Below are 20,812 nucleotides of genomic sequence, written 5' to 3'. Positions count from 1 at the left end.
CGGGGAAGGAAGGACCGGGAAGGACGGGAAGGCCCCGCTCGGCCAGCGCGGCTTCCGCTCAACCAGCTCCTTCTTGCGCTTCGCCTCGGCAGAGCTACCTCTACCAGCTGCTGCAGGGGGTGAATTTCTGCCACTCTCATCGGGTCATCCACCGCGACCTGAAGCCCCAGAATCTGCTCATCAACGAGTTGGGTGCCATCAAGCTGGCTGACTTCGGGCTGGCTCGAGCCTTTGGGGTGCCCCTACGCACCTACACCCACGAGGTACTGCAGCACAAAGGGGAGGAGGAGGCTGCTAAAGGGCTAGGCCCTGAGCACTCAGCCACCCGGAATGACGGTTTTCTTGCCCCCGCAGGTGGTGACACTCTGGTATCGTGCCCCTGAGATCCTCTTGGGCAGCAAGTTCTATTCCACAGCTGTGGATGTCTGGAGCATTGGTTGCATCTTTGCCGAGATGGTAGAGGGAGGGACAAACATGGCCACGGAGGCCAGGGCCGCGGGCAGGGTCCTGCTGGGGTGCAAGTGGGACTCTGATTCTCCTGTTGGAGGTGGATTCGGGGGTGTTTGGGATGGGCTACGGGACTAAGGAAGCGAACCTTATTCCAGAAAAGGCCGGGATTCTTAGCACAGCCCTGGGAAGGATAGCTTATCTGGGATTGGATTCTGGAGGACAAGGGCGTGGATCCCACACCTCCTCTTCCTCATTTCAGGTGACCCGCAGGGCCCTGTTTCCTGGCGACTCTGAGATTGACCAGCTCTTCCGAATCTTTCGGACCCTGGGGACACCCAGTGAAGCCACGTGGCCAGGGGTCACCCAGCTGCCTGACTATAAGGGCAGTTTCCCCAAGTGGACCAGGAAGGGGCTGGAGGAGATCGTGCCCAGTCTGGAACCAGAGGGCAAGGACCTGCTCATGGTAGGTACAGGTGGGAGGCAGCAGAGGGCAAGACGTGCTGCCGCGGCCACCGGAAGTGCCTCCTCGTCAGCCAGCCCCTTGTGTCACCCTAGCTCCTCCTAAGTCCAGCTGGTCTCTTTTCTGACCCCTGAACACAACTGGTTTGTCTCTGTCCCTGTGCATCCTGATCATTCAACCTGGAGGCCCCTCCCCTGTTAAGTCCAGCATTCATGTTTCCTTTTAAAACTACTTTCTTCTGGTTAGCTCTGTTTTTATGCTGTGACGAAGAGCAGGGAGCCCGACACAAGGCTCGATCCCAGGACCCTGGGATCATGGCCTGAGCCGAAGGCAGACGCTTAACTGAGTCACCCAGGTGCCCCACTTACCGTTTTTCTGTAAGCTTTCGCAGGCAGGGAGCATGCCTCCCTCCACAACAGTTGCTCTTCACATGAGGCTGTTCCCTGCTGTCTGGGCCCCTGCCACAGTCTGAGCTCACCTCTCTGGTTGCACCATCCTGACCCGTTGGGCTGGCCCAGGCCAGACTGCCCAGAAGGCCTCAGGCAGGCCACCCATTGCCCACAAAGACTCGGAGCCACATCTGTCTCTAATCTGGTGTTGGGCCAGAAGAAGGCAGGGCAGTATTTTCATCTTCCCAGACACCCGTGAATGTCTACCAACCCAAGGCCAGCAGGATGGCGTGTGCCTCCAGCCAAGGCTCTTAGCTCTCCATCCTGGCTACTCCCGGGCAAAGGGTCCTCCCACAGCCTAGCTGGGGCTTAGGGACTCTGAGTTCCTGCCCCACCCTCAAGTAGGCTCCCGAGACAGGTTTGGCCCTCTCCTTCCTGATGCACGGAGAGACGTCTGTCTCAGCCAGAAGTAGGCAGAGGCCTGGGAACCTCAGGTAGGAAGAGGACAGACGGACTCAGCCTCTAGGCTGCAGGAGATGGGGATGACTTCCCAGGCCGGCCTAGAACTAGTTCTTTGTCCCCAGATTCCAGGAGCGGCCAGAACTGGCCCGAGAGCCGGGAGATAGTGGTTACACACGGTTCTGGTTTGAAGACAGATGCTCCGGAGCTTGGGGCCCGCCCCCTGGGGCCTGGAGGGTAACTCCTCTTCGGGCCTGGCCACACCAAGGCTCAGTCTCTTTCCTCCTCCTTCCTCCACAGCAACTCTTGCAGTACGACCCCAGCCGGCGGATCTCAGCCAAGGCTGCCCTTGTGCATCCATACTTCTCGTCCACGGAGACCTCCCCGGCCCCCCACCAGTGCGTGCTGGAGCGGTTCTGCCGCTGAGAAGGCCGGGGCTTCCCAGCCTCTCTCCAGCCTCCCCACCCACTTCCCAAGAGAGCGTATCTGGGAGAGAGCAAAGCTCTGAGGAATCTGGCCTCAGCAGCCAAGGGGGCTGAGTTTGGGTTAGTTCTGCCCCCACGTTAGCAAGTTCTCGTGTTATTGGTTGGGTTTGACGATGCCGTTTCGAGATGGGGGCATGGAAGCTCCATGCTCCAGGGTTGGAAGGGGGTATGTTAGAGACTGCATCCCCTGCTCTGGAACAAGTCGCCGGGGAGAGCTCGAAGCCGGCCCCACCTGGCCGCAAGGCGGAGCCAGACAACCCCCCTCCGGAAAGGGTGCCCCCTGCTGGTCTTTATGGCTTTAAAATGTTTTTTGGGGAAGAGTTGCATTCCGGCGGAGAGTCCAAGTTAAACAGGAAGCGGGGGCAAGGGAGAGAGAGGACATTTTCCTGATCCCAGGGTGGGTGAGGGTGTGTGTGGTGGTTCTGAGTTGTTGCCTCGTACTTAGGAAATGCTTATGTTCGTTCACCCCTGGTTTTAAGAACAGGAAATAAAAGTGATGTATTCCTGAGTTTGCCAGTGTTTTTCTCCTCAAGGGGTTACCAGGGACTTGCTGACAAGGGGGAGGTGGACAGAGGGCTGGAGACAGTTCCTGGCCCAAACCGAGAGACCCAGACCAGAGGTGGTGGGGAGGGGCTGTTCATGATCTTTCCGTGACCTGCCAACACACCCCTCCCAGAGTCAAGGGAGCCGAAGCCCCTGGAAGCACCTGTTCCCTCGGCAGGGCCGGTCGGGCGTGTCCACTTCCCACCTGGGAAGGACCCCCAGCCACGCTGCCCCTTGTGCTCAGGGCTCAGACAAATCAATTCTGTGTTCCCAAACTCAAACTAGACGCTGGGAGAATTCGTTTATTGGAAGCACCGGGTGGGGGAGCGGGGAGGAAAAACAGATGTGCTGATCTCGGGGTCGGGGGAAGGACTGGGCAGCAGAGTTAGGGGAGGGGGTCCACCATCGCAAACTTTGGAGTAATAGCACCGCGATCAGACAGAGGGAAGACCCGCCCCTCGGATTAGGCTGCTCTGGGGGTGAGGGTGCCTGCCGTCCGCCCGCCCCCCACACGCGCTCCCCATGACCGCTTGGCCGCGTCAGCGCAGCACCCGGGGGGAGACAGGGCGGCAGCAGCGGTACCCCTCCAGCGCGGCCGGGAGCAGGAGCAGGCCGCTCAGGGGGTCTCTCCGGCAGCGCCCCATGGCCTCCTTGTAGCTCATCCGTTCCTTGGAGATGGGGTCTGTCAGATCCTTCTCGTAGCTGGACTCATCCTGCAGGAGCTGGGCCAGCTCTTCGCTGATCATTCCGGAGAGCACGGCCTGAGGGACAGGGATGCGGCCGGTCCTCTTGGGGTGGATGAGCCCCCCGGTCAGGTGCTGCACCTGCAGGTGGGGGAGCACGCTCTCCTGCGGCATCCAGCCCTTCTGGATGGCCTCGCCCACCGACAGCCTCTTCTTGGTGACGGGATCCTCAATGCCAGTGAAGGCCTTCTGGGCGTTGAGCAGCCTCTGCGTCGAAGTGTTCTCGATCAGCCCCCTCTCCACAGCCTTGTGCACGGAGTAGCGCTCCCGGCTGAGGAGGTCCACGATGCCCCCTGTGGCCGCCTGGGCCTCCAGCAGCTTCTGCCCCGTGATGGGGTCCAGCATGTTCTTGGCCACGGCCGTCTTGATGGTGCATTTGTTGTCTGTGGTTGTGTCGTAGATGCCAGCGATGGGGAAGCTGTCGTCGCTGAGCCCGAAGGAGACGCTGGGAGAGAAGCAGCCGGGGCCCTGGGGGGCTGGGGAGGCGAGCGGGGACTTGGAGATGATGGAGCCAATGGAGAGCGAGGAGCAGGGCTTGGTCTCCCCGGCCACGAGCAGCGCGAACTCGGAGATGGGGAGGTGGCCGTCCTTGTAGAGATGGTACTCCTCCTTGGAGATGCGCCGGCAGCGCAGGGCGGCCTCGATGGAGTACTGCTTCCCGCTCTTGCGGTCCAGGAGCACGGACTCCTCGCCACAGGGGCCCGAGGTGGTGACCTCCTCCCAGTCGCACTCGAGCTCCTGGAGCTGGAGGTACTGGCCTCGATCGATGATGCCCCTCTTGTAGGCCTCGTACGGGGACATGTCCTTCCCTGTCTCAGGTTCGAGGATGGAGATCTTGGTGGAAAGGTTGGTCTCTCGCGTCTGGGTCTCCTGGTTGAGCTCCTCCCTGCTCACCTTGGCGTGGAGGTCCCGGAGGGTCCTCTCCTTCTCGTAGATCTGGTCCTTCTCGCGGAGGATGGCCGCCTCGAGCTGCGAGAGCTCCTGGCCCTGCTGAGCGGCCTTCTGCCGCTCGCTCTCTGTCTTCTGGGTGAGCAGCTGCGCCTCCTCTTGCAGCTGCAGCACTTTCCGTTGCTTCTGCCTCCCCAGCTCCCGCAGCTCCTGCTGCAGCTGCCTGCGCTCCTGGTCCGCCTGGTCCCGGGCCCTCTGGAGCTCAGCCTCCTCCCGGGCCCAGGTCCTCCCCAGCGCCTCGGCCCTGTCCAGCCGCTCCCGGAGGTGACGCACCTCCTCCTCCCGGCTCTGCCGGGCCGAGCGCTCCCTGTTAAGCACCTCCCACGCCCGGGACCGCTCGCCCTCCAGCACCCGGTCCTTCTCCACCCTGATCACTTCCTTGTAGATGGTCTTCTCTTGCGACTTGGTGGTCTGGAGGACATCGATCTGGACCTGCAGGTTCTTGCACTCCCGATGCAACTCTGTTACCTGGGTCTTCTCCTGGTCCAGGTCCTGCCGCAGGGCTTCCGTGGACTTCTCCAGAGCCGGGTCCTTCTCCAGCTTGACCACCTCCTCCATGATGATCTTCTCTTGCACCACGGGAGGCCGCTTCTCGAGCTCCTGGATCCTCAAGGTCAGCTGCCGCAGCTCCCTCTCCACGGCCAGCTTTTTGCTCCGGTCCTCCTGGAAGCTAAGCAGGCTCTCCTGCTCCTGCACGCCGGCCCGGAGCTGCTGCACCTCCCGCTCCAGCTGCCGCCGGCGGCCCGCCTCCTCGTCCAGGCTCCGGCTCAGCCGGCTGTGGTCCTCGCGGAGCTTCGGGTCCTTCTGAGTGACCACCACCTCCTGCACCACCACCTTCTCCTCGGGCCGCCTCCTCTCCAGCAGCAGGTACCTGTTCTGCAGCTCGTGGACCACGTCCTCGGCGGCCCGCCTCTTCTGGGCGGCTTCTCGCACCTCCTGGCGCAGCCGCTCGGCCTCCTTCTCCAGGACCGGGTCCTTCGCGTGGCGCACCACCTCCTTGTTCACCGTCTTGGTCTCCACCTTGGACCGCTCCCGCTTCCACTCATCGCGCTCCCCCCGCAGCCGGATGAGCTGCTGCTGGGCCCGCCCGCTGCCGTTGACCAGCTCGTTGAGCTGGGCCTTCAGGCGGTCGATCTCCCGCAGCACCTCGGGGCTCCTCTCGTGCTTCACCACCTCCTGCGTCACCTCCTTGTACTCCACTGCTGGCTTCTGGGCCCGGAGGGCAGCCAGGTCGGGCAGCAGCCCCTCCACCTCCTGCTCCACGCGGCTCCTCTTGCTGGCCGTCTCCTGCAGCTGGGCCCGGAGCCGCGTCATCTCCTGCTGCGTCTCGGGAGCCACCTGGAAGGTCTCGTGGACACGCTCCTGGAGCTCTACCTTGGGCTTCTGCTTCTCCACCACGCTGTACTTGCCACGCAGGTCCTCCAGCTCCCATGTCAGTGTCACGTTCTTGCTCCTGGCCTCTGCCAGGAGGCTCCTCAGCCTGGACGCCTCTTCGAGAAGGCCTGGGTCCTGCTCCACCTTCTTCACCTCCTTCACGATCACCTTGGGCTCCACGGCGCTGATCGCGCGCTCTAGGTCTTCAATGCGAGACTGCAGCTTGGCCACAGCCTCGGCCGCCGCCTTCCTCCGCCCCGTGTCCTCCTCCAACTGCCGCCTCAGGGCCTGGGCTGCCTTCAGCATTTCCAGGTCCTTCTCCACCTTGACCACTTCTTTCACCACGACCTTCTCCTTCACGTTCGGCGCCTTCTGCTCCAGGGCCAGCAGCTCCTTCTTTAGCACCTCTAGCCGGGCCGAGGCGGTGGCGTTCTCCCCCCGCAGATGCTGGATCTCGCCGCTGAGCTGGGCCGCCTCGCTCCTCAGGCCAGGGTCCCTCTCGATCTGGGTGACCTCCTTGGTCAGCAGGTGAGGCTGCATGGCCCTCCTCTTGCTCTCCAGCTGGACGACCTTCTGGGCCACCGCCTCCAGGTCTGCCTGCAGGCCGGCCCGCTTCTTGCCTTCATCCTCCACCTGGGACTTCACCTTGGACAGGCTGCTCTCCAGCTGGGGGTCCCGGTAGAACTCCACCACTTCCTTCTCTTCCAGCCTCTCCAAGGGCCGCTGTGTCCTCAGCTGCAGCAGCTGGTTCCTGTGCTCCTCCAGCTCCTGTTGCACCTGTGCGACCCGCTTCCTCTCCTCCTCCAGCTGGGACTTCAGGGCCTCGGACTCCCTCCCTGCTCTGGCCGGGCCCTCAGACCCCTGCCGTGTGTCATGGGTCACCTGGATATCCTCACTGAGCTCCTTCTGCAGAGGGAGAGGAAGAAGGGAAGAGTACTGGAGCAGAGGGCGAGGAAAGGGATGAGCCCCATTTCCACCAGCCCCACCCCACCCTGAGATCAGAGACCCCTCCCTGCTTCCTGAGACTTCTGGTAGGTCCCAGGAGTGGGAGCTACAGACCTGAGGTGCTTGGATGCAGGATTTTGAGAGGACCCCTCAGCCCCACGATGTTAGGATGCAAGGCAGCGTTCAGGCGGGGTTTGCACTAGAACGTGCAAACAGGACAGGTCTCCTTTCCAAACCTTTCCCCCTCCCCCTCCCCTTCCATCCAGGCTCCCGGATATGGGCCCACGCTCCTCTGGGGTACTCCTCTGGGTAGGAGAAAGCTGGCAAGTCCCTCAGCCGGACACCAAGTGTCATAGAGGGCTTCTGTCTCCTGGCGCCCCAGGCATGGAGATCTGGGTGGCCTCTCGCCCGTTGTGGCTGGTCTGAGGGCTGAAGACATGGGGATTTTCTCCTGTCCCCACCAGCAGACCGCCCAGTGGTGAAGCTGTGCCTGCCCTGAATGATGTCTCCGGGGCCTGACTCTGAGATGGATACCAGCCTGGAAGAGCTGCTGGGTGGGGTGGGGTGGGGTGGAGTGGGAGGCGAGGAGCTGCCCCCCTCGGGCCGTGGAGCCTGCCCTGGGGCCGCAGGCTGCAGGGCGAGGAGGAAGGGAAGAGGGGTCGGCTCAAGGAGCAGCCCAGGCCGCCTGGCACAGGGACAGAATGGTGTTGTCGCCACACCTTCTCCAGCATCCTTCTGGCAAATTCCAGCTGGTGCAGCTGCCACTGGTGTGCAGCTGTGAGCTCGGTGTAGGCCTTTGTCAGCCTCTTCTCCTAGAGAGGCCGAAGGGAGGCAGAGCGACGGCAGGGTCAGCTCCGGCGTGGCACCTGCAGAGCTGGTGCTGGGGGATGCCGAGCCCCGCCGGGTCTGTCCCATCTCACCTGCGCCTGGATGCTCTCCTGCAGGGGAGCCACGCGGGGTCTCTTGGGGGCTGAGCCTGCCTGGGTGGTCTCCAGGGAGCAGCGGTAGGTGGCCGCCTGCAGCTCGTAGTCCTGAGCAGGGAGGGAAGGACAACAGGCTCTCGGTCAGTGGGGACCTCTGGGGCTGGGAGAGCAGGGGACTGGCAGAAGGAGGGAGGGGAGAGGAGGGAAAGTGCTCACCTGGAGAGCTGCCTGCAGGTCCTGGGAGAGGCGGGACACCATGGCCCTGTCCTGCTCTCGGCCCTGGACCTCCTGCTGCAGCCTCTGCCAGGAAGGAAGTGAGAGTCAGGGGAGGTCAGCAAACGCCACTCACCCAGTCTCCCCCGCAGGGGCCTCGGGGCGCCACCAGCACCCCACAGGGGCGGGAGGTCGCCTGGGAAACTGCCTTTCCAGGCAGGATTCTCTCCAGGAAATCTTCCTTCCTCTCTTTGGCACAGTCCCTTCCTTCTGCCTAGTGACCCTCAGACTCCTGTTCTAGCAGGGAGGTTCTCACCCAGTGCTGTGCTTCACAACCATCTAGAGAGCTCCTTAAAACAGATTTGAGGCCCCACCCCCAGAGCCTCTGGGCAGATCCGGGTTGGGGCCTGAGAATTTGCACGTCTAAGTGTCTCCCTGATGCTGGGGCTGCTGGTCCAGGGACCACCCCCTGAGAACCACTGCTCTGTCCCAACTGTTCTTAAGCCTGGCTGCCCCTTTATTCACTTGTGGGAACTTTAAAAAAGAGTACTGATGTTCTGGTCCCAGCAATTCCAATTTAATCAGTCTGGAGTGGGGTTCTGGTACAGGGATGCTGGTTTTCTTTTTTTTTTTTTTTTAATTTTTTAAAAAAGATCTTATTTATTTGAGAGAGAGCACAAGCAGGGGAAGGGGCAGAGGCGGAGGGAGAAGTTGGCTCTCCACTGAGCAGGGAGCCCCATGCAGGCTCGATCCCAGGACCCGGGATCATGACCTGAGCTGAAGGCAGATGCCCAACTGACTGAGTCACCCAGGCGCCTCTACAGGGATGTTTTAAAAGCCCCCTGGATGATTCTAATCTGCAGGCAGCTCTAAGAATGTCTGTCCCAAGCCACCTTCCTGGCATTACTCCCTTACTCTCACCCTAGACACTGTCATCCTCCTGCAGCCCCAGGCCCTTGCCTTCCAGACCACTTGTCCTGCTGCCACGTGTCCTGCCGTGGGCTCTCCACCAGACCAGTTACCAGCGTCATGGCCTGCGAGGCACCAGACTGTGGGGTGCCTGAGAGCAGGCTGTACCCGCAGCCTCTGGTTCATTGCCAGTGCATAGCCAGGGATTGGCAAGGATGAGGAAAAGGATGCGGTAGGAGTTGGAACCCCCAGATGGAGACGGCCTTGCTGTTTCTGTGGGCCAGGTGGAGCATTGAGGGTGTGGGGGGGTGGTTGATGGTCCTCCAGAAGGCCTGAGTTCTGAGCTTTGAGGTCTCTTAGAACACTGGCCACTAAGGGGCCACATGTGCCCAGGCAGCTGTACCCGTGGGGAGGTCAAGGGCCTGACCTGTCCCCAGGTCACCTGCAGCCCCAGCTCCTCACCTTCTGCACCTGCAGCTTGTAGGCGATCTGGCTGGGCCCATCGCTGGGCCGCACCTGGTTGCGGGGCAGGTGCTCCAGCCAGAAGCTCAAGTTGTCCGTACAGTTCTTGAACTGCTGGTAGGTGAGGCCGACATCTTGCAACATCTTCTCCCTGCGGGAGGAGCAGGCCCGGAGCAGAGGTGAGCTCTGCCCTCTGCGGCAGGTGAGGGGTGCACGGAGGAGGCTGGTGAGTGCCTCCCTCCCCGGGACGAGTCAGAAGGCCCGAGTGACCCACCAGGCTGATCCCCCTCACTCTGGCCCTGTGCTGGAGCTGGGCATTCAGGGATGGGCCAGACCGTCTCGGCCAGGGAGGTAGGTAGGCTCACCCTGGGAGACGGCTACTGTTATCATCCCGTTTTAGAGGCGAGGAAACTAGCCTCAGAGAGGCCAAGTCACCAGTCTGAGGTCACACGGCTTAGCTGCTGGGCACGTGGGGGCGTGCCTCAAGCCCCAGTGGCCCAGCCACTCACCGTAGGTCCAGCTGGTCCCCCACAGCATGGTAGCGGTCGGTGAGGGCCCGCGCCTGGCGCTGCTGGCGAGGCAGGTCTTGGCAGAACTCCTGCAAGTTGTTCTGCAGGGTGCTGCACGCATGCTCGGTGGCCTTCAGCTCCCGAAGCAGCCCCAGCACACAGGCCTGCTGTTCCAGCAGCTCCTTCCGCAGGCGCTGGGAGGAGGGGACACGGCGCCATGCACCCTCATGGTTCCACGAGTCACCATGAGACCCACCCGCCCGTGAATGCGTGGTGCCATGCCCCCTCCCACCAGGAGGCCGCCCGGCCCCTCACCTGCAGCTCGCTGACCCTGTCCTGCAGCGCCCCCGGGCCAGCGGGGATGGGGGCCTCCTGCGCCACGGCGGACTCGAAGCCTCGGATGACCCTGTCCGTGTCCTGGATCTGGCGCTCCAGGCCCAGGGCAGCTCGGGCTCTGTCTCGAGGCGGCCCAAGGTCAGGCCCTCCCTCAGCCACACCCCAGCGATGCCACCCAGCTGCCCCCTTCCCCAGTCCCCAGAGCACTCACTTCTCCCCGTAGAGGTTGCAGAGAACCAGCACGTCGCTGTACTTGTTCTTGACACTGTTGAGAGCCAGGGGCAGGTGCAGGGCAGTGGGGCCCCCAGGCCGGGTGGACAGAAACGCCTCACACTCCTGCTGGGCCGCCTCCTTCTCTGCTCCCAGGCCCTGCAGCTGCTGGGCTGTCCCCTGGGGTAGGGAGGGGCAGGGTCAGAGGTCTCCTTCCTGCCAGGTCAACCAGACCCTGCCCACCTGGCCTCAGTGTGTGGTGGGTATGAGCCTGGGCACAGGCTAGAGACCGGGGACAGTCCTGGCCCCGAGAGTCCGCATGTGGAGGACCCTGGGCAGCCTGGCTGAGCCCCAGTCTCCTCCTCTGAAGAACGATGGGAGGAGGCAGCGTGACCCTGTGTCTCTGTGCCCTGCACAAAACGTCAGTTCCCTGCCCCATCGCCCCAGGTCGGGTGGCAGAGCCCTAGCTCTGTCCACGTGGGGTTATTCTGCTCCTCCTCATTCCCTCATCCGTCCCGCAAGCCGTCGGTGCTGGACTATGGACGGCGCACTGCCTGCCTCCAGTCTCACTGGGCTTCCTGTGGCCCCAGCCTGATGTCGGAGAAGCGGTGACTTCAAGACTCAAGGATGCACTGGGGGCTGCCAGGTCCCCGTGCCGTCCTAACCAGTGACCTGCCCACATGGCTGTATGGCCCAGCCTCCTGTCGGCCGCAGAGCCTCCGGGTGGAGGTGGTGTCCCCTGAGGTGGCACTATAGCCCTCGTCCTCCTCCTGCCCCTGCCTCCTCCCCCTGCTCTTCTCCCCATGACACTTCCTCAGAAACGCCCAGCACGCCGGCTCAGAGCAGACCCAACCTGCAACAGCTCCCACTCATCCCGCCCCGGGCCCCTGACCCGGGAAACGCTATGTCCTCATCCCTACGGGACAAGATGGAGCGGACAACAAGCTGCACGATGATGTGTAAGGACATGACTCAAGACATTTAAAAACCAAACCCAAAGGATACATTTGACTAGAAACTGGTTGGGAAGGACATAACCCAAACTGCACCCCCCCAGGTGTGGGGAGGGACGGAGGATGAGTTCTTTGTGATGGTGTTCACATACTGCAACCTGGCCAGGGAGGCGCCCCCACCTGCCTCCAGGAGAAATCACCCCGAAGACGCTCAGGCTTCCTTGCTGCTCTCGGGACCCTGGCCAGAACGCCTCCCCAGTGTGGCATACAGGGCCCTTATTCTGGGCCCTGCCCCTCTAGAACCTTCCCGGGCCTTAGTAGACTTCATCCAGACGAGTTGGGTATTATTGTGTCTGTTTTCAGTGATGAGAGGTTAAGTGACTTCCCAAGATCACAGAGCTGGTCAGGGGAGGAGCCAGGATGGGAAGCAGCTTGCTTGAGCCCCAGACTGTCCACTCCCTTCCTCTGCCTTGGGTCCCTGCGGCTGCTCCCACACTTGCTTCGTCCTGAGTTCATGCACCCCCAGCGCAGGCCCGTTTCTTATCCCCGCTGTCCTCGCTCACCCACCCACCTTGTGGCTTTGGATGCGGCCCTCCAGGTCCTCCAGTGGTGTCGTGCGGCTCAGCGGGGCCCGGGCCCAGGCCAGCACCTGCTTCTCTATCTGCTTCAGGTCTCCATCCAGCCGAGTCATCTGTGTCAGGAGCTTCTGGGCCTCTGGGTCTCCTGGGGCTGAGCCAGTGGGCGCTGGGGGCATAGGGTGCCGTGAGGGTCCAGGGCCTACCTCCCATCTGCCCATCTGCCTGAGGAGCAGCTCTTCCCTGGGGGCCCCCAGAGCGTCCTGTGTGGGATAGGAAGGGAGGGGGATGGCGGGCAGGGCCTAACCAGGGGAGAGACAAAGCTCGGTGCTTGCCGACCCAAGAGATGGAATCCCCTAGCAGAAGTCCCTAATCCAGAGCCACCCCCTGCCCATCGCAACCCCCCCAATGGTGGCCAACAAACCCCCCAAGTCCCCGGCCAACCCTCAGTACCCTGCTGGCCAGTCTTTAAGGGCCGCTCAGCACTGGCCGTCAGGTGGTTCTGGACTGTGCCCAATTTCTGCTTCAGGCCCTGCAGCTCCGAGGCCAGCCTAGAACGAGGAGGAGATCAGACAAGGATGTCTCTCCTCTCTCTCCAAACCCCGCACCCATCCCAGGAGTCATGGGTCCAGGAGAAGGCCAGGCCATGGCCTCAAACACCACAGGACCTGGTCTGGGCCCACAGCCTGCCTCCTGCCCCTGAGGATCCCCCGGCAGACCCACTTGGAGGCCATGGCCACGGCTTCAGGGTCCGGAGCTGGGATGCAGAAGCAGGCGGCTGGCGCACGTTTGGTCTCCCCACCTGGGCCTTGAACGACCCAGGTGTGCTGGTCAGTGTTGTCCAACAGCAAATACCGCTCACCCCGCTGCAGCTGCACCTGGGGGACGGGGGTGCGGGGGGTGTCGTGGAGGCTCAGGGCAGGGAATAGGGAAGGAATGAAGGCCCAGATGGGGTAGGGGCAGGGACGGGCCAGAGGCGGGGCAGGGCTTGGAGAGGGGTAGGGCTGGGGCAGGGTGGGGATGTGCGGGCCGAGCCCATACTTCTCCTGAGTCCCAGTCGCAGATGCTGTCCACATGCAGGGGCTGCTGGGGCGGGTTCCTGCGCTGCTGCAGAGGGGCCACCTGTTGGCTACGCCACTGCAGGTCCCTAATGGTCTTCTCAGCGACAGCCAGCTGCTTCTTCTCTGCCTGTGGGGTCCCAGGCTGCCCTTGACGCCTGCCCCACACCTCCCCTCCCCCCATGAGAGCCAGGGGTCTGGTCTACATGGAGACAGGGTCTCTAAGTCAGGAAAGTAAAAGAAGCCCCTCCAGGAGGCCCAGGATTCTGAAATCTGCTGGTTGGGCTGGAGGGGCTGCTCAGGGCAGGACTAAGCCCCTGGGAAGGGTGAGGCCCAGACACAGGGGCCAGCCCCAATCCCCGGAGTAGGATGCAGGTGGCCTGGGGTGGGGGGGCCCGGGGGGCGCGCTCACCTCCAGCTGCTGCAGCAGCTCTGTGGGGGCACCAGGGGGCGCCCCTGAGGCTGGGCTGTACTGGGCGTCCAGGCTGGAGTTCAGCTTTGCCAGGGTTTGGCTGACCGAGTCGGCCTCTTCCTGGAACTGAGGTCGTGGGCAGTCAGGGGCAGCGCCCGTGGCAGCCCACTGCCCACCAACCCTGCAAGCCAGCTAAACGCAAATTGTCACAGGCCCTGGCACTGTCGGCTCTCCAGGCCGTGGGGCCTTTTCCGCTGGAGTGCTCTGCAAATGGTGCATTTTGGGCCCACTGAGCTTGTTTTAGTGTTTAGTGTTATAAAACAGCTTGGCTTCTGTCCTTCCCGCCCAGGTGGAGGCGGGGCTCTCGGGCTCACTCCAGCACCTGCAGTCGTCCTGGCTGGGATCGGGGGTGGGTGCCAGGGCGTCGGGGCTGGAGTGGAAGCTGGGAGCACGCTCTAAAGAAACATCCCACATATAATGTATTATTTGCCTCAGATCTGCTTCAGATCCCGACACCTAGGCACCCACCCCCGATCCCAGCCAGGAAAAAAAAAGAAGATAGCAGGAGGGGAAGAATGAAGGGGGGGAAATCGGAGGGGGAGACAAACCATGAGAGATGATGGACTCTGAAAAACAAACTGAGGGTTCTAGAGGGGAGGGGTGTGGGAGGATAGGTTAGCCTGGTGATGGGTATTAAAGAGGGCACGTTCTGCATGGAGCACTAGGTGTTATATGCAAACAATGAATCATGGAACACTACATCAAAAACTAATGATGTAGTGTATGGAGATTAACATAACATAAAAAAAAAAAATAAACATCGCGCAGCTCCGTGATGCTACGGAATTCCTGTCCACAGGCGTGATAATGGTAGGGTGGTGACGTAGGAAAATATATATATATATTTTTAAAGATTTTATTTATTTATTTGACAGAGACACAGTGAGAGAGGGAACACAAGCAGGGGGAGTGGCAGAGGGAGAAGCAGGCTCCCTGCAGAGCACGGACCCCGATGCGGGGCTCAATCCCAGGACCCTGGGATCACGACCTGAGCCGAAGGCAGACGCTTAACGACTGAGCCACCTGGCACCCCGAAAAAAAACTTTTTTTTAAAGATTGTATTTATTTATTTATTTGAGAGAGAGAGAGAGAAACAGCATGAGAGGGGATAGGGTCAGAGGGAGAAGCAGACCCCCAGCTGAGCAGGGAGCCCAATGCGGGACTCGATCCCAGGACTCCGGGATCATGACCTGAGCCGAAGGCAGTCGCTTAACCAACTGAGCCACCCAGGTGCCCCGAAAATATTTTTTGAAAAAGGAAGAATAAAACTCTTTGGATTTTGTCCCTCTCAAAGCATATGAAACATTTTGGATAGAAATTACCAAAAAAAAGTTCCTGTTGTGTGTTTTGTCCGTTTTTCTCAACCCTCTTTTCATTATCATCCCTTCTAAGGAGAGTTTTGGACGTCTTTTCCTTAATCTTGCTACCATCTCTATAAAATTGTAATACTACAGATATGCCACATATCCTTCAGGGATGTATACTGGTGATTAATGCTTAAAAAGAGGAAGGGTTTTTTTTCCCCCTTAAGAACCAACCCTCCCTGGGAGCTATATCACCCTGTGGCGAACGCTCACATGACATCATTTTCCCTCGGGGACCTATTCACAACGACACAGCTCTGCCATTTTTAGGAGGCACCCTGTCTCCCTCCATGTGAACGCATCCTGTGGCGTTCTCCAGGCCCCTCGATGGCCCGGCCCGGGGGGTCTCCCCTGCCTGGCCCTGCGCCCCCGCCCCCAGGCTCACCCGGCGGTAGGCCTCCACGTGCTGCAGCTGGCTCTCCTGGCAGATGCAGAGATTTAGGAAGTTCTGCCACTCCATCTTCAGGGCCTCCTGGTGGGTCTGCGGACAGCAGCACCGAGCCCTTGGGCCATGCTCGCCCAGACCTGTGCCCCCATCTGCTGCCCAGACCTGGGCCGGGTCTCCCTCTCCCCAGCCTCCCTGGGAAGCCCCCCTCCCCACCTCCACCAGCTGAGGGAGCAGGTGTCCCTGCGACAATGGGCGGGATCTGTCCTTCGCACCTGGATGGGCCCCACAGCCGGGTGCCCCAGCTCCATCATGTGCTCCCCATCATCCTCCAACTGGTTCACGCTCTGCTCCTGGCTCAGCAGCTCGTGCTGCTTGAAGTGCTGGGGGCAGAGTCGGGAGCATGGGCAAGGAGGGGACAGGCTGAGGATGCCCCTGTCCCTCCTCCCAAGCCCAGTCTCCCCCACCCACCTCGTACTCCCGCCGCACGCCCTCGGGGTCCGCCAGGAGGTCGCTCCAGTCCTGCTGCAGGATGCTCTGCTGCTGCTGGGCCAGGGCACTTAGCTGGCGCGTGCAGCCCTGCAGGTGCGTGTACAGGCTGCCCAGGCTCTGCCCGCGCCACGAGGCCGCCTTCTGTGCTCGGCGAGACATGGAGCGGGAGGAGGAGTAGCAGGGGGCCACGTCAGCCTGCCCCAGAAATGCTGCCCCCCCCCACACACACACCAAGGGTGCAGGCAGCTGGGCCCTGCCCCACTCCCAGCCCAGCCCCCCAGCCCAGCCCTTCCCTTGCTCACCAGGAGGTCCCGGTACTGGCTCCTGATGGTGTCTGCGTCCTGCCTCGACCAATGGGGGGGCGGGGGTGGGGGACAAAGCAGGCTCAGTGAGAGGCGGGGTGCAGGGGAGATGGCCGCCCACACCCTGGGCCGACTGTGCCCCCACCCGCATCCCTTGCCCCAGAGGGCCTGCTGGGCCACACAGGCTCAGATGGGAGAAAGTGGGGGTAGGGCTGGAGGGCCAGGCCTGGAGGTACGTCACCCACCGGCCCGATGAGGTTCCGGAGCTGCTGCCCGTAGGCCTCGATCTCCTTCTGCAGGATGTTGTGCTCGGCGACCTGTTCCTCCAGCTCTGGCATGCCCGGCCCGAACCGGCCCTCGCGGACCTGCTTCTGCAGGAGAGCTGGCCGCTCAGCGCAGCCGCAGGGCTGGGGCGGCGGCCCTCCCTCGTCCTCCCCGAGTCCCCATATGGAGGAGTGGAATTGGTCGTTTGGGCAGAGGGTGGACGGGTCAGCTGGGTGGCCTCGGGGATCGGCAGCCAGCTCACCCTGGGGGACAACTATTCTCCAGTGGCCCAGGCCGAGGCCTGAGCATCTTCATGACTGCAGCCCCTGACTCCTACTGGTCCCCAGAACGCAGGGCTCAGCCTCTAAAACATCCTCCTACTCTTCCCTGCCTCCTTACCTCCCTGGCCTCGGCACCTCCTGCCTAGAAACCTCTCGCTGGCTCTGGGACCCTGTGACACCCTCCTCTGCTCATGCCCTCCCCCCAACTGTCCCTTCACTGTCATCACGGCACCTTCTGTTGTGGCATCAAAGCACAGTTCCTCACCCGATGTTCAGGGGGCCCTGGCTTTGCCTGCCTGCCCAGAAAACCGCACTTCCCACCACACCCCAGGCTGGAGCCTCTATTTCTTCTTTCTGCAATGTCCTCTCCTCAGCATTTCACCCCAGCCTAACTAAGCCCTCCCACCTCTCTGAGGCCTCTTCATATGCCGCTTCCTTCAGGAAGCCTTCCCTGACTGCACTGTGTCCCCTTCTCTCTCCCGTCCCAGACCTTCCCCAGGTACAAGTGCACCAACAGGCCCCGGATGGCACACAGCCCAGTTTTGCTCTCTGATTGTGCCAGGTGTGATTTTGAGCTCCTGGAGGTGGCTCCGACATGGAGGACAGCCCTGACCTGTTTCTGCTCCAGCACACGCGTCCAGTCGACCCTGGGCCCCACGTCCGGCGGCAGCACTATCTTCTCATACAGGGCACGGTACTGGGCACACTCCTGGGTCACCCGCTCGTGCAGCTGCTTGATGCTGCCAAGGAGGCCAGCGGGTCAGGGCTGGGCCTGGGGCTCCCCTGGAACCCCCGCGCCTCCGTCCTGGAGCCCTGGCCCTGGCTGCCACCCAACGTACTCCTTCTCGATCTCCTTGGCCTGCGGGTGCTGGAGCCGCCGGGCCTTGTCCACATCCAGGAAGAGGTCCTTCAGCAGCACCTCGGCCTCCTTCAGGCTGCGGCCCACCTCCTGCTGGTGCTGCAGGGCCTGGCTCTGCTCACTGTGCAGCTGGTCCTGTAGGTGGGGGACGACATCCCTGCGGCGGCCTCTCATTGCCGCCTGAGCCCACCCTGAGTTCCCCAGGCTGCACGGCCAACCTTGGTGTCCACGCTGGCAGAGGGCCCAGCCCAGGGCATCTGTGGGGCAGGTGCAGGGACACAGGGGAGACCCGCCCCCGCCCCGAGGCCCTCTGACCCACCAGGTTGGGAGTCCAACAGAAAAGGAGAGCTGAACCCTCTCTCCCACTGTGTCTGGGGAAAGACCGGTGAGTGACAAGGGTTGTCTGTCCCACTTTAGCCGTCCCTGGTGGGCACTCCGGGGCTTTAGGGAGCCTCCCAAGCCCCACCCCCCCTGCTCCCCGCCGCTTGCCGCTGAGGCCTTACCTGCTGCAGTCTCTTCTGGGTCTCCAGGATGTGCCTCTCCACCTGGTCAGCATTGGCTTGCATGCGGGAGATGAGCAGGGCCAACTCCTGGGTGGCAGCCCTGGGGTGCGGTGGGGGGTGGGGAAGACAGAGCCAGCATGGTTGGAAAAGACCCCTCTGTCCCACCTGCGTGGGGTCCCTTGTCTCCCTCTGCCCTGTCCTGTCCTCCAGCTGGGCTCACTGCCCGGGAGGGAGGCGTCTAGGACCTGGGGGTGGGCAGAGGGTGGACGGGCCAGCTGGGTGGCCTCGGGGATCAGCAGCCAGCTCAACCTTCAGGGGGAGCACTGTCCTCACCTGGGGGTTCAGAAAGTGGGGGTCTCTGGTGTGCCTGGCACCATGCAGCAGGCCAACATAACTGTCCTGGCAGTGAGCTCCCAACCTCACCCAGCTCCCTGCCACTTCCTTGGGAGTGAATCATGGCTCAGCACGGCTGGGCTTTGGGGAGGGCCAGTTGGACCGGCTGTCCCCCACCCCAACCTCCTCCCACCCAGCCCTGTCTCCCCCTCACCACCCCAGGCTTTGCCTATGCCCAGGCTAACAACCATTTGGAGGAGCTGCACAGCCCTGGGGCGGGGGAGGCCAAGAGACTGTTGGGGCACGCTGACAGTGCCCAGATTTGAGGATTAAGACCAGATTAGGACCTGACATGCTCCAGGTCACACAGCAAGGAGCAGAGTATGCGCCTGATCTGGCCCCCCAAGGTCCTTTCCATGGGGCGCCTGCTGTGTGCTTGAGCTCACTCTCTGGGGCCTAGAGGCCCAAGCAGACCTAATAAAAGTAGAGTAGTCCAAGGTTCAAAAGCACAGCACCCTATGAAGTTACAGTCCTGGGGAAGGGAAGGCTTCACTGAGCTGCGCCTTGAACTAGGGGTTGAAGGATGAGCCCACCCCGCCCCCACGTCCCTGCCCCGGCAGAGGGGCAGTGCCAGTGAAGACCCAGTCTGAAAGAACTCTGTGGCCAAACAGCCTGGGTCTGATCATTCTCTAGCACTACTGCTGTGTGGCCCTGGGCAAGTTACTTAAACTCTCTGTGCCCTCACTTGTAAAGTGGGGCTTTAATAATATCTACATCACAGTGCTACTGTGTTAGGAGAATGAGCGCATTCTGAAGCAGCCATACGTGCTGGTGTTTATTCCACTAGGATGTAAGCACCATGAAGGCAAGGACCTGTTGGTTCTGTGTCAGGCGGCACCTCAGTGCCCACAACAGTCCTGGCACACAGTAGGTGCTCAATAAATATATGTTGGATGGACTGCACAGCAGGGGACCAGTGAACCCAGTTTGGGGGACGGCAGCCAGAGCCGACCTGGCTGTGTGGACAGAGCCCCCAGCTGCCCCAGGCTAGGAGCCTACCTGGGGACAGGGAGCTGTGGGTCCTGACCCCTGACCCCTGGGCGACCTGTCCTCAGGCCTGGCCTCCTAGGAGGGCTGCTCCCACCGGGGGTGGCACACTCCACCCTGGGCAGGGCCCAGGAGCGCCAGGGACGACAGTGAGAGTCTTAACTGCTGTCCTTCCTGTCCGCCCAGAAGCCCAGCCTCCGCGTCATCGCCCCGGTCCGATCCCTATCAGGGTAATGAGCCCTTCATCTCTGCTCCCATCTGCCACCTCCGCCCCGCAGGGGCGGGTGAGGGAAGAAACGGAGGGAAGCAGCCAAGTCTGTCTGCGGCCCATGTGGCTGCCGAGAGCCAGGCTGCGTCCGGCGGGGAGCGGGGGGAGCAGAGGGAGGCTCTGGCGATGTCCTGGCCCGCGGGCCCTCCCCTTTCCCCACAGCACCCTCTCCTCATACCCACGTGGTGCAAGAATCACCCCAACACTGTAACAAAACTCAAGGCCCGAGGGGAGAGCCTTGTGAGGAAAGCTGCAGCTTAGGCACCGCAGCACAGCCCCGCCCCCCTGCACCAGGCACCCCACCTCCACCTCTTGGCCTCAGTCCTTCTGCCCACCCTGGGCCCAGGTTCCAAGGGTGAGCCCAGCCCAAGCAGAGCCTTGAGGGCAGAGCCACAGACACGGAGCCAAGCACTCTGGTCTCCCGGCCCCCCGGCCCCTCCCCACGCAGTGTGCATCCAGCAGAGCACCCCTGCCTGCGGCCCTCAGGCCCCCTGGACAATGTGGGAGCCCCAGGCCCCCGTTTGGGCTTGGGAGAGAGTCCACCCCACCACCACCCCCAGACTTTTGGCCTGGGGACACTAAATGCCAGCACTGGGCTGGTCCTGAATGCCAGGCTGCCATCTCCAGGAGGCTAGGGCACCTGGGCCTGGCACCACCCCCTCCCGCCCCAGCCTGCTGCCCCAGGCCCCACTCACCGGCTGTGCTTGCTGGGGGAGCCCTTGGGAGAGCCCTTGGCCGGGGAGCCCTTGGGGGACCCCTTCCCGTGGGAGCCTTTGCTCAGACCCTTGAACATGGTCGTAAAGGCAGGTGCCGGCGCAGGCTGGGCTCGGCCGGTGCAGGCAGGTGGCGGGCAGCAGGCGTGTGTCCTCGCTGGCTGCTTGGCTGGGCTCTGGTGAGGTGGGGTGGCCGGGCACCGGGAAGGCGGTTTCTGGGAGGCCCCTCCCCGCAGCTGAGGCAGCGAGCGAGCGTGGGCCGGGCTGCCACCCACGCACCCACACTGCCCACACTCGGCTGCTCCTGCACAACCAGTTCGGGGAGGAAAGGGCACAGCCCAGAGGGCGGGGCGCCCGAGCCTGCCCGACTCCCAGAGAAGGTTCGGACTTGTTACACCCACACACCCAGAGGGAACCGGCAGAGATCACACCCAGACGGGAAAAGAGCCGGGCCCCGGAGGGACAGGGCTGCAGATGGACAGAGGCCCGGCCTCAGAGCTCAGGCAGCACAGGGCACCTGGCCATCAGGCGATCAGGCATGCCCCCACCCACAGCTCTCACCCCACCCCCGGCAGAGGGGGCGCT

At 62.4% G+C, this 20,812-nt stretch overlaps 2 protein-coding genes across 4 annotated transcripts in view; one reads left to right on the top strand and one right to left on the bottom strand.

Moving 5' to 3' along the window:
• Positions 1-2,751, top strand: part of LOC118024249 (cyclin-dependent kinase 3) — a 22,476-nt gene extending 19,725 nt beyond the window's left edge. For all 3 annotated transcript variants that reach the window (XM_035025973.1, XM_035025972.1, XM_035025974.1), the window contains exons 8-11: positions 93-263; positions 355-456; positions 710-913; positions 2,059-2,751. In XM_035025973.1, the coding sequence (XP_034881864.1) occupies positions 93-263; positions 355-456; positions 710-913; positions 2,059-2,184 (603 nt within the window). In that variant the 3' untranslated portion in view covers positions 2,185-2,751. The remainder of the gene's footprint in view (positions 1-92; positions 264-354; positions 457-709; positions 914-2,058) is intronic.
• A 322-nt stretch (positions 2,752-3,073) lies between these two features.
• Positions 3,074-20,745, bottom strand: EVPL (envoplakin). The gene is made up of 22 exons (XM_035025971.1): positions 20,210-20,745; positions 17,867-17,966; positions 17,344-17,498; positions 17,118-17,244; positions 16,205-16,330; positions 15,960-15,998; positions 15,637-15,798; positions 15,441-15,548; positions 15,166-15,261; positions 13,357-13,482; positions 12,928-13,074; positions 12,610-12,764; positions 12,311-12,437; positions 11,883-12,092; positions 10,360-10,538; positions 10,128-10,266; positions 9,813-10,006; positions 9,304-9,454; positions 7,936-8,019; positions 7,717-7,827; positions 7,516-7,608; positions 3,074-6,757 (listed from the first exon to the last, which is right to left on the bottom strand). The coding sequence occupies exons 1-22, from the start codon at positions 20,305-20,307 to the stop codon at positions 3,326-3,328; spliced, it is 6,159 nt and encodes a 2,052-aa protein (XP_034881862.1). The 5' UTR covers positions 20,308-20,745; the 3' UTR covers positions 3,074-3,325.
• Between the last annotated feature and the right edge of the window lie 67 nt (positions 20,746-20,812).

The sequence above is a fragment of the Mirounga leonina genome, unplaced genomic scaffold (assembly GCF_011800145.1).
Source record: "Mirounga leonina isolate KUSES-001 unplaced genomic scaffold, KU_Mleo_1.0 Mir_197, whole genome shotgun sequence".
Lineage (NCBI taxonomy): Eukaryota > Metazoa > Chordata > Mammalia > Carnivora > Phocidae > Mirounga > Mirounga leonina.
Note: the sequence above shows the minus strand (reverse complement) of the source record. Positions and strands in the feature narration are given on the sequence as shown.

What these genes read in the sequence shown, in the direction of transcription:
- EVPL (XM_035025971.1), bottom strand. Translation starts at nt 20,307, where the DNA reads ATGTTCAAGGGTCTGAGCAAAGGCTCCCACGGGAAGGGGTCCCCCAAG. An exon ending in CCCAGAAGAGACTGCAGCAG is followed by an intron (nt 17,499 to 17,866) that starts GTAAGGCCTCAG and finishes CCCCACCTACAG; the next exon opens with GACCAGCTGCACAGTGAGCA. An exon ending in ACAGGGTCAGCGAGCTGCAG is followed by an intron (nt 10,007 to 10,127) that starts GTGAGGGGCCGG and finishes CCCTCCTCCCAG; the next exon opens with CGCCTGCGGAAGGAGCTGCT.